Source organism: Labrus bergylta, chromosome 8 (assembly GCF_963930695.1).
Source record: "Labrus bergylta chromosome 8, fLabBer1.1, whole genome shotgun sequence".
NCBI lineage: Eukaryota > Metazoa > Chordata > Actinopteri > Labriformes > Labridae > Labrus > Labrus bergylta.
Window position 1 is genome coordinate 29,203,191 of NC_089202.1, and position 12,560 is coordinate 29,215,750.

General features: G+C 43.1%; 1 protein-coding gene across 1 annotated transcript; it reads right to left on the minus strand.

The window, feature by feature from the left end:
- Positions 1-440: 440 nt before the first annotated feature.
- LOC109999518 (caldesmon-like) lies at positions 441-12,322 on the minus strand. The gene is made up of 8 exons (XM_065958319.1): positions 11,748-12,322; positions 10,560-10,675; positions 5,449-5,552; positions 5,090-5,264; positions 4,887-4,995; positions 4,605-4,690; positions 3,685-3,755; positions 441-2,707 (listed from the first exon to the last, which is right to left on the minus strand). Exons 1-8 carry the CDS (start codon positions 12,156-12,158, stop codon positions 534-536), a joined length of 3,246 nt encoding a protein of 1,081 aa, XP_065814391.1. The 5' UTR covers positions 12,159-12,322; the 3' UTR covers positions 441-533.
- Between the last annotated feature and the right edge of the window lie 238 nt (positions 12,323-12,560).

Sequence of the window (12,560 nt, forward strand, 5' to 3'; positions counted from 1 at the left end):
GCAAGTTTAACAAAAATCTTGAACAAAATTAAAAACGTTTGATTTGTTCTGTTTACGTGTTCTGACTGCGGCGATCTAGTTTGGAAGATAAAAATAGAAGTGTGGTGAATATGATAAGGTGTTAATATTAAGTGCATGATCATAAACTCCTTCCAGGCGCTGAGAGTCAGCAGCCTGTTCTGCAGTAGCTCAGACTACTACCTACTGCTCCTTGTCTTTGTGCTGGGGATCAATAAGTCTTATCTTATATTAGTAATATTTTTAGAAGATGTGGATATTTTCAGACATCCTTTAAATGATAAAATGACAAAAAAAAAAAATCCTAACCTTTACTTTTCCAGGAGCTGCACTCACTGGACAGTCACAGTGAAGCTCCAGCTCTCACTAACGAGCTTTACCCACACAGATTAAAAAAATGATGTCACAGTCTGATGAAGATTTTCAGTGAGGAGTTTAATAATGATCTACATTGGTAGAGCCAGATAAACAACGGTTTCTACAGCATTTTGTTGATGTTGGTTTCTGTAAATCATTTAGTCCGATTTAGATTCAGTCACCGTCACCACAGAGGAATGACCCGGGTTGTCCTGCTGCTCTGATCCAACAAGACCGGAACTCAGACTGTGTGCTCTTCCAGGAAACTCTTCTTTGTGGGGCTCTGCTGCTTCAGTAAACTGACCCAGGTGATGAAGGGCTTCATCGTCTTTCAGTCCAGACTCAAAAACAAGTAACCTGCGGATTAGACCACTGAACCCGGCAGGATGAGAATCTGGTTCTAATCTGGTCTCAAGTCCACTGCCAAGCGGACTCGCTCGGACGCTTGAATCCCAAACAGAACCAGATCTACCGAGATCAGATGGAGCTCTATCTTTAGACGGGAGATCGGCACCAACAGCTGCATTCGTGGAACCAGAAGGATAACTTTCAACCCCGGCGTCGGCAGAACTACAATTCATGTGATCACCTTTGGGACAAAGCGCTGCAGCTGTGGAAACATTGCCAGCAGGGGAACTTTCCTTGTCTCTTGTTGCAGAGAAAGTTTTTTTTCCAGAATAATCTCTTTGCACATTAATGCTGCTTTTCTCAATGAATTCAGAACTATTTAATGCACCAGAGACTGATTCATTTCCCGCTTTCATCATTCCCAATTCTTTCATCTGGTTGTCCTCCTGCTTCACCTTCTCTTCTGTTTCTCTCTCCCCCTGGTGGCTGACTGCAGAACTGTTCCTCCTCTCCTTCCTCTCATCTAACACAGGCATCTTTTCAGAAACCGCTTTCCCCTCATTACTGTTGATATCTGTCTCCGGTGGCAGGTCTTCATAGTCCTCCTCCTCCTCCTCCTCTTCTTCCTCCTCTTCTTCCTCCTCTTCTTCCTCTTCCTCCTCCTCCTCTTCTTCCTCCTCTTCTTCTTCTTCCTCTTCCTCCTCCTCCTCTTCTTCCTCCTCCTCCTCCTCCTCCTCTTCTTCCTCCTCCTCCTCTTCCTCCTCCTCCTCCTCCTCTTCTTCCTCCTCCTCCTCCTCTTCTTCTTCTTCTTCTTCTTCTTCTTCCTCCTCTTCCTCTTCCTCCTCCTCCTCTTCCTCCTCCTCCTCCTCCTCTTCTTCCTCCTCCTCCTCCTCTTCTTCTTCTTCTTCTTCTTCTTCTTCCTCCTCTTCCTCCTCCTCCTCCTCCTCCTCTTCTTCTTCTTCTCCCTCCTCCTCCTCCTCTTCTGCTTCCTCTTCTTCCTCCTCCTCCTCCTCTTCTTCTTCTTCTTCCTCTTCCTCCTCTTCTTCTTCCTCCTCCTCCTCCTCTTCTTCTTCTTCTTCCTCTTCCTCCTCCTCTTCTTCTTCTTCTTCCTCCTCCTCCTCTTCTTCTTCTTCTTCCTCCTCCTCCTCCTCCTCCTCTTCTTCTGCTCCCTCCTCCTCCCCCTCTTCTGCTTCCTCTTCTTCTTCTTCCTCCTCCTCTTCTGCTTCCTCTTCTTCTTCTTCTTCCTCCTCCTCCTCCTCTTCTTCTGCTCCCTCCTCCTCCCCCTCTTCTGCTTCCTCTTCTTCTTCTTCCTCCTCCTCTTCTGCTTCCTCTTCTTCTTCCTCTTCTTCCTCCTCCTCCTCCTCTTCTGCTTCCTCTTCTTCTTCCTCTTCTTCTTCTTCCTCCTCCTCCTCCTCCGCTCCCTCTTCTTCTTCCTCCTCCTCCTCCTCCTCCTCTTCTTCTTCCTCCTCCTCCTCCTCTGCTTCCTCTTCTTCTTCCTCCTTCTCCTCTTCTGCTTCCTCTTCTTCTTCCTCCTCCTCCTCTTCTGCTCCCTCTTCTTCTTCCTCCTCCTCCTCTTCTGCTCCCTCTTCTTCTTCTTCTTCCTCCTCCTCCTCCTCCTCCTCCTCTTCTGCTTCCTCTTCTTCCTCCTCCTTCTCTTCTGCTTCCTCTTCTTCTTCCTCCTCCTTCTCTTCTGCTTCCTCTTCCTCTTCTTCTTCCTCTTCTTCCTCCTCCTTCTCTTCTGCTTCCTCTTCTTCTTCCTCCTCCTTCTCTTCTTCTTCCTCTTCTTCTTCCTCCTTCTCTTCTGCTTCCTCTTCTTCCTCCTCCTCCTCTTCTTCTTCTTCCTCCTCCTTCTCTTCTGCTTCCTCTTCTTCCTCCTCCTCCTCTTCTTCCTCCTCCTCCTCCTCCTCTGCTTGGAGAGAACTCGCCCTCATTCTTGGTTTCTGTTCGACGAACCAGCCCTGACTGCTGACTGTGTTCTTAATCACTGAAAGAAAACAAAATATTACTTTGAACCATAATTGTGCTTTTTAATAATCAATTTAGACGGGCAGATGGATAAGAGATCATCATGCTAGATTATAATCTGCCTATTCTGAAATTTTTGTTGTTGACACACAAAACAAATAAGAAGTGGACACAGCCTCTTGTTTTTAAAAGTGAAGCCAATGCAGAAATGACCAAACCTGACTTCTTTGTCCAGCAGGGGGAAAATCTACTGGTAGTCAGAAAATGAAACTGTCAAACCTCCCAGTTTGTGTTCCCTATCTGTAGTTTCAAGTATTTTTCAAAGCAGCATGACGTCCATTTTATAATGATGGTCCCTTTTAGAGTCACATGGACCGTAAAGCAGGCGAGGATTTAGGGTGGGGCTACCAAAATGTAGGACTATTAAATGTGCACCTCTTGCTAAAATACTTAAATTACATGATTTCAACTGCTGCCCGTGGGTCTGACCCTTTTTACATTAAGTCTTTGGAATAAGGGGACAATACTCTACGACTCATCCTCACTCAGATTGTGAAGTCTTGTATTTTGATTTCTTCTCTTCAGCAGGTGTAATTTAGAGTCAAGTGACATGAACAAAGACTGTATGAAACATGTAAGGTGAGCTGAGGTGGGCTTTAAGCGCTGTTGGTAAACAGCCACAACATGCCTACTTGCAGCAACATCAGCCACACCCCTAATTAGGCATAACTCTTATCCTTCATGGAATCAAAACGGCTGAGTTAAAAAAGAAAATGCCCACGGTACAGTGTTTGAAAAGAAATGAGCTATTCTAAAATTGTTATTTGAACCAGGTTGTAAACATGTTTAATCTTCTGTAAAAAGTTAACATTTTAATATGGTTGTTAGTGGGACTTCTGACTTTTGGATCCAGCCTCAAATGGACAATCGAGGTACTGCAGTTTTCTACACCTCCACATTGACTTCAATTTTCAACACTGGAGGTTCTGAACTCACCGTCCTGTCCATCGGTGCACGTGGAGTCACAGCACGAGCACACTGAGGGTGAGGCTTCAAGCTCCTCCCACCTACAGGCGTGAAGTGACAAAACAGAGAATCCTTAGTATCAGAACAACAACGTGGGGAAGTTTGACAATTTTAGTGCTCAAACTAACAATTTGACATGTGACGCAAACATTGGATACAGAAGAAAATGTTGATATAAAGGTCACATATGATGCAAAATACTCTTCACCATGTTTCTCTAACACTAATATGTGTCTCTGATGAGAAAAGTCCATCCTCTCCGTCTTTTGCCTGCTCCACTTGTCAGAAAATGTGTGCTCAAAAAGGCTGTTTGGAGATTTTCCCTCCATGACATCACAAAGGGCAGTAGCCCCTCCCCCAGGTGGGTGACACTCCCACAGCTAGGTGTTTGTTCTGCCCTCTGAGTCTGCCTTCTCACCGTGAACAATAGGACATGGAGTGAGAAAGCACCGAGTACACCCAAGCCCTTCCAGAGAGGGGGCGTGGTCAGACACAGCTCATTTACATATTTAAAGGTACAGACACAGAAACAGCCTGTTCTGAGCAGGGCTGAAATTGAGGGGTTTATAGACATGATCAAATACAGGATCAGAGTGGATTCAGAACAAGAAACTTCACACACATGTTTTGGGGAGCTCTGAGACTTATTTACACTTGAGATGAAAGAGGATAATACGTGAAGGTTTTTCTAGGTGCATCTTTGTGCCTTTATCACAAGAGTGGGGCGTCATCAGGCTTGATTTGTAGTAAAACCATGACATCATAACACCCTCTTAAAAATGACTATGCTAGTTATTTCCATGTCTGTGCAGGATTCTAAATTTCCTCTCTTAAAACGTACAAACAAATATTAGAGATTCTTGAATGATGTGATGTTCACTCAAGCTTACCTGCCAGCAGCGGTGTTGTAGTTGCAGGACTTTGAGACGTGAGAGGTAGTGAGACTGACTGACATCGAGCAGTGGAGATACAACACCTGTAACCAAAACAGCAAACAACAGAACAGATATTCAGTGAAACGCATGGGAGAAAATAACCAAAACAAAGGCTTCAAAAAGTATAAATTATTTACTCTTGTGACTTATTTTTGTGGAAATTTCCAGTCAGAATAAATTAAAATAAAAGTGTGTGCAGGTGGGAAGTTATGTCTTAAAAAAATGATTGTTTCTTACTTGTGAGACCGCCCTGAAGAGTAAAGCATCCACAGAAAACTTGAGCACGGCGCCCCCTGCAGACAGAAAGTATGAGCCGCTGCCTTCCCTCCTGCTGTCTGTCATACAGCTGCAGTCAAACACAAGAAGCTCATGTAAAGCAGCAGAGTAGTAACAGTAAAAAAAAACCCATCTGTATCATGTGTTACTGATTAAAAACACACCCATAGTTGGTGATAATGTCGACTCTGAGCTGGCTGTCCGGGTCTTTGGTGCTGGTGGCATAGCAGGAGTCCACGTACAGACTCTCTCCGGCTAACAGAACTCCGCTCTGGGCATTGAAATACACCAACTCCCCCAAAACGAACTCTTGACCCTCAGGGACAGGCTCCCAATGCTCTGTCGAATAAATGAAAATCCATCTTTCAGAAAGCAACAGGATTTAGTTTTAAAAGGTCACATATTATCCTCTCTAAGATATCATCCCATCACTCAAATGTCTGCATGTAAATTTGAGTTTTAGGACCTATATTCTAAAAATACCAAAACACCCCTTTAACATGTCATCATGCATAAACGTTACCGTTACAGACGGTGAGGCTGAAGCTCAGTTTACTCCTGGTGCTTTTCAGAAACGTCTTGGGCTGGACTTGAGGTCTGAAGCCGACTTTGTACGAGTAGTGAAACCTGAGACGGATAAAAAGGGACAGATATCACAATTAGACTTTGTGCTTTTAATAACCCACGTTCTCATGTTCACCTTTTCTCCTTGCTCTCTGCTTTGCTTACATTCTTTGGGAACGCAGACATCTTTTTAAGGCAGATGGATTTTGCCTGAACATGTCTGGGGTGAAACTGTTCACCTCTAGCCTATTTTACTCCCTGTCTTAACCATCAGTTCTCTCTGCCAAGGACATGAGACAAAAGAAAACAGCTTCAAGAAAGACAAAACACAGTGTGATGAAAACCTTGGTCAAGAATCACATCTGCCAGTATCTGAGGAGAGACCTAAAGAGGAGAGACATCGGAACCAAGAGGAGGGGTCTCCATCCACCTTCGACCCCTCACCAACACCAACACCTGTGAAGTCTCACCGCCCTTGCCCCCTCGAACCCCAATCAGATCATCATCTTCCTCCTCCCCCCACCTGGAGTTCACTGACCAGATGAAGGAGCTGGTCAATGCTGGATTAAAAAGTACCCCCCCCCCCCCCCCCCGCCCTTCTCCCTTTTTCTCTTCCATAAACACCCGACGACGCCCACCATCGCCCGTTCCGACACGGCTCTCACCCTCCTCCCCCCCCCCCGTCCCTCCACGGGTGCGTCATGTTTTGTCTCCTCAGCTCTTGATAAGGATGAAATGCAGAACATTCAGAGGTCAAACTGATGTGTTTTGGGTCCAGGCTGCAAGGATATCAGCAGTCATGACTCTCTCCAGGATAAGCCGGGGCCCTGCATGTCAGTAGGTTCCAAAATCTCTGTGATGATAGGTAATAGAAGAATAAAGGAGACTCTGCCAAGAAACAAAAGGCAGTTATGTGGTTTTTAAACTTGTCAAACTTAGCATCCATTCCTTTTGAGCCACAACCTGTCCCAAAAACGTTAGCAGATGAAGCCTCTAGGACCCTGAAGCTGGCTCTACTAAACATTAGATAACTGGCAGGGAAATCATTTTTAATCAATGATTTTATTATTTAGCACAAGCTTGATTTTATGTTTTTAACTGAAACTTGGTTAGATCAAAACAACAATGCAGCTGTTCTTATCGAGTCAACCCCTTCCCAACTTCAGTTTTGTAAGCGAGGCCAGAGTGCATAAGAGAGGAGGAGGAGTTGCAGTTTTGTTTAATGACTCTTTCCAATGTCAGCAATTATCTTTTGGAAATGTTGCTTCTTTTGAATATGTGGCCCTTCAGTCCACCCCCAGAGCCATGTTCCTAAATATTTACAGGCCACCTAAATATTGTGCAAACTTTTTTGATGATTTCACTGAACTGCTGTCTGTGATCTGTATTGACTTTGACTGTGTTATTATTGTTGGTGATTTTAACATCCATGTTGATAACCATGGATGGTGGAACTGTTTCACACTCTTGATAGCTTTGGGCTGACTCATGACAGAGCCCACACACAACAGAGGGCACACTCTGGACTTAATCATCTCCAAGGGCTTGGACATCTCCAAGGTTGTTGTGTCAGATGTTGCCCTCTCTGATCACTCCTGTGTTTTATTTGAGAGTACTATGTCAGTGTACAAAAGTATTCAAACAAAAGTGATCACAAAACGGTGTATCACTGAAAACACCAGTGAAATATTTAACCAGGTTTTCTCTTCCACAGCTGCCCTGTCCTGGGGCTCAGTCAGTGAGTTGGTAGATGACTTCAATTCTAAAATCACAAATGTTATTGATTCCACTAAGGTGAAGGTTGTCTCTGGTAAGAAAAAATCTCCATGGAGAAATTTGACACTGGTAAGAAACGGAAAAAGAGATTTTTGAAAAGCTGAACGCAGGTGGCGTAAAACTAATCTCCAGATTCATTATGACATCTACAAAGAGAGACTTCACACTTATAATTTGCAATCTTTCTTCTCTGACATCATCACCAGAAACAATAATAATGCTTGTGCCCTGTTTGCTACTGTCGACAGGCTAACAAACCCTCCTGTGTCAATAGCATCTGAATTTCATTCTACCAGGGCCTGTAATACATTTTCCAACTTGTTTACTGAAAAAATCCAGAAAATTAGGCAAATTGTCTGTAACTCATCATCAGGATATGTGCTGTGTCCATTTAAAAACAACTTAAGCACCTTGACACAATTTAATCAAATCAACCTTAAAAACCTAGAGGACATTATACAACAATTAAATTCCTCCTCCTGCTGTCTTGATATTCTGCAAACAGGTTTTTTCAAAAAAGTTTCCCAAGTCATGGCTCCAGATCTGTTACAAATTGTAAACCTGTCTCTTCTCTCAGGTGTCTTCCCACAGGCCCTGAAAACAGCAGTCATCAAGCCACTATTAAAAAATAACAACCTAGACAAGTCAATAATGAACAATTACAGGCCTATATCAAATCTTCCTTTTTTAAGTAAAATAATCGAAAAAGCTGTTTTTCAACAGTTAAATAACTTCTTGACATTGAGCGACTGTTTCGATGTCTCCCAGTCAGGTTTCAGATAAAATCACAGCACTGAGACAGCTCTGGTTAAGAGTTTAATGACATCCGTTTAAACACAGACAGTGGCAGAACCTCAGTCTTAGTTTTACTTGATCTCAGTTCTGCGTTCGACACAGTTGACCACAATATATCACTCGACCAACTGGAAAACTTGGTGGGAGTTTCAGGCACAGTACTAAACTGGTTTGAATCCTACTTAAAGGACAGGGACTTCTTCGTGTCTATAGGTAACTTCAAATCTGAGCAAACAAAAATTACTTGTGGAGTTCCCCAAGGTTCCATCCTGGGGCCTCTTCTGTTTAACCTCTACATGCTCCCACTAGCTCAGATTATAAAAAACAATAAAGTAAGTTATCATAACTACGCAGACAACTCACAAATATATATAACAATGTTGCCAGGCAACCATGGTCCCATAAAAGCACTGGGTAAATGCATAGAGCAAATAAATGAGTGGATGTGCAAAAATGTTCTCCAGCTAAACAAAGACAAAACTGAGGTTGTTGTTTTTGGAGCAAAGGAGGAGCGACTAAGAGTCAGCAATCAGCTTCAGTCAGTAAGACTCAAAACCACAGACCAGGCAAGAAATCTGGGCGTAGTGATGGACTCAGACCTCAATTTTAAAAGTCACATTAAGACAATTACAAAGTCAGCCACCTGAAGAACATATCAAGAATTAGAGGACTTATGTCCCAGCAGGACCTGGAAAACTCCATGCTTTTATCTTCAGTCGTCTTGATTACTGTAACAGTGTCTTTACAGGTCTGCCTAAAAAAATCAGTCAGACAACTGCAGCTGATCCAGAATGCTGCTGCTGGAGTCCTCACCAAAACCAAAAAAATGGATCACATCAGTCCAGTTCTGAGGTCTTTACACTGGCTCCCAGTCTGTCAGAGAATAGACTTTAAAGTCCTGTTGCTGGTTTATAAAGCGCTTAAAGGTTTAGGGCCAAAATACATTAGTGACCTCCTGATTAATTACGAACCATCCAGACCGCTCAGGTCGTCTGGGACTGGTCTGCTCTCTGTCCCCAGAGTCAGAACCAAACATGGAGAAGCAGCGTTCAGTTTCTATGCTCCTTATATCTGGAACAAACTCCCAGAAAACGGCAGGTCTGCTGAAACTCTCAGCTCTTTTAAATCGAGGTTGAAGAGACACAACTGTTTACAGCTGCCTTTCACTAAATAGCTTTAATAAGATTTTAAATGTTAACTCTGCACTGTAACTTTTAACTCTTTTTATATTTTTACTTTATTTATTTCAATTAATTTCATTTGAATTATTTGTATTTGAACATATGTTCAGATTTAATAATTTCAGTGATTTTTTAATGTTCTATTTTAATGTTTCTTTTCTTTCCTCTGTCATGATGCTTTTGATGTCTTGTGTGAAGCACTTTGAATTACCTTGTTGTTGAAATGTGCGACATAAATAAACTTGCCTTGTCTTCATGTTGTCAGTCTGTGGAACCTGTAGAGCAGCTTTACAGCTCTCAAAAAACTCTTTCTGATATACTGGCTTCAGTAAAAATCCTGATTTCAGCCTCTGCCTTCCCTACATGCCCCCTTTCTTCTGATTGGTCAGTTCTCTGGGAGGCAGAACGCTGCAGGGCTGCCAGGTGAGTCCTGCTCTCCAGTGCTGGGAGAAGAGAGTCAAAGTAAATGACTTCACCGGCTTACATAACTCGACGCCGTCTTGTGAAATTCTCAGCTTCATATCAGCGAACTATGCTGTGATTTGCAGAACAAGCCACTTAGCGCCCCCTGCAGACTCATCCTGGGATTACCCCAATGTTAACCTGTGTTTACCTCATGAGCTGAAACTTTATCCACGTTGAGTGTGGACAAACACTATACACGAGTTTTAAGATGGGGATCAGAACAGCAGGTCAACTTTGAGATCTTTTTTAACACCATGACCCAACTTTAAAGAGGTCATATTACGCCCTTTTGGGGGTTCATATATTTAATCTATGTACCTACTAAAGTATGTTCACAACAGCTAAAGTTCTAAAAAAAGTGTCTGTTTTCATGAACTGCCGCTCCATGCACCGGCTCGCTTCTGACTCTCTCTCTAAGGCTCTGAAGTGCCCACGTTCAGAGTCCCCACGTGTGCCAAGTCTGATCTGATTGGCTAGAACCAAGCGTTACATGCAGCTAATGCTACAGCTAACAGGAGGACGTAGGAGAAGCACAGGACACATGGAAAACACACTAAAGAGCATATAAAACCAGAAAAAGCATATGACCCCTTTAATAGTGATTCTCAGAAACAGGTGCGTCTCTTCACTTCTCTGCAGTAACACTGGCTATTCTTTCCACCAATTCATTCAGTCTCACTTCATCACTTCGAGGTCCTGTAGAAGCCTCTTTATCTATGAATGTGGACTAAAGGTCTCAATGACTGCAGACCCTCTGCAGCACACCGGGTAACAGAATAGAAGCTTTAGACACAAGAGACCAAACTGAGCAGTACGATGCTGAAGGGCCTAACGCAATAGTTGTAATAGTTACCTGTTGTAATGGCAGTGAAGGGGAAGTGTCAGAGCCATGACTCTGATGGCGAAGCCTTGTGGAGGAGGAGGAGTATAAGACAGAGTGAAGGAGTACACCAGCTGCCCACCAACAATCTGAGAGGCACAAATCAGAAATGATCAAATTCAGCTTTCCAATCATTTTTTTTTTAAAAAGATCTTAATGTGGATTTCATCATCAAGAGGGAGATTCTAGTATTATGAAACCTGGGAATCATTTTGCCCGACTAACATGGGATTTCTGGGACAGATACTGATATTAATATTAGGAGAATAATACATTTTATTTATAACACACTTTACATTTAAACGAAAATCTCAAAGTGCTACAATTTCAATAAAACCATAAAAACAGTGGCAATAGTCAAAGGTAAAATCAGAGTTAAGAACCTAAGCATAAAACAAGATCTAAAAGCAGTGGTTTAAGGGAAAAGGTCTTTATGAGAAGGCTCTTTCAAGGAGAGTTTTCAAGTCCTTTTTACCGATTTATCCGCCGATATCTTTCTTAAATCTATCTTCGATGTTTAGAGATAGAAAAAGATAAACACATTTATTGTGTTGATCGCTCTACTGAAAAGTAGGCTAACTGCGCATGTGCATGCATCACCAACTAGGCACTGGAGAGTTTGTGGGATTTAGTAAGTGTGTTTCTTCAGATGGATTGAAATACAATGTTTTAAATTATATTTCAGTGTCACTCATTTTAAAAATGCATGTTTTATATATAAAATTTTGCACAGACTTGCTCCTCCTCCTTTGAAGGACTTTATAAAGCTGAAGTCTGCCAGTGGGATCGGCACCAGGGGCCACAGCCCGAGGAGACTGTGAGGCCCCATACAGATAAACTGTTCTGTCAGTCAAAGGAACTAAATATTGGAATATTCTCCCACTCACAATAAGAGACTCAAACATATGCAATCTTCAAAACACACCTCAAACAGTGAATGAAAGAAAACCAAGTCTGTGACCACCTTTAACCTCTATTATTGTCTTGTGTCACTTGTGCCTTTGTATTTTATCTTTCTCTGTTACCTGCCTAGGGACAACAGATGGAAACCAGCACTTCTGCTATAATCTGACATTTTTCCAGCTGTAATTGTTACAGCTGTTCATTAATATGCACTGTCCCTAACAAATAAATAAATAAAATAAGTGTTTATGTCCTTACCTGTGACTCTCCTCCACACTCTGTCAGTTTGTAATGGAAATAAAGAAAACGTGGGGTGACTTTGGTGACTCGGCATGTTCCCAGGCTGAACAGGTACGGGTTGGTCCAGGAGCGCACCTGGAAGCGATCCACGCGTATCCCATCACCCCCACAGAAGACCTCAACAGCGCGGGTCCCGGTCCCCTGCACGCTCTGCTGCGGTCTCTCCACCGGTAACAGCAGCGAGGTGATCCCGGCGGGGACAGGTCTCTTATGAGGGACCGGCAGAAACAGCTCCTGCGCTATAACCGGCTCTGGTGCGTCCAGGAACATGGGCAGGTGGTGGTATGTCTGGACCTCATCAGTCACCGGAACCGGACCTCCCAGTGACCCACTGAACAAAGTCCAGAGAATGCACGCGACCAGCGACATGACGAGAGGACCAGAGCACGAGGAGGTCTGAGCTGAACGCGGGACTCGCCTTCATTATAAACACCTGCTCACGTGTTGAGTGATCGGACACGTATCAGGACACAACGACATTGTACGGTGAATCGGAATGTTTAGACATAGGAAAGACACACACACAAGTTACTGGTGAATTCATTGTGAGTGGGACCCAGAAGGTTGAACTGAAAAGTATAACAAAATAGGATTTTTATCCTCGCCTGATTAAAGATGAGGGTAAAATCTCCTTCAACTTAAAATCCTGCACAGTCTGTCCAGCTGGTGTTTTATTTATTGATCTTAACATTAGAGATCTTACAAAACAAACTGATAAAATATTTTTGTTTCCAGGTGACCACGAACTTTTTCTGTGAAAACCTTTAATAA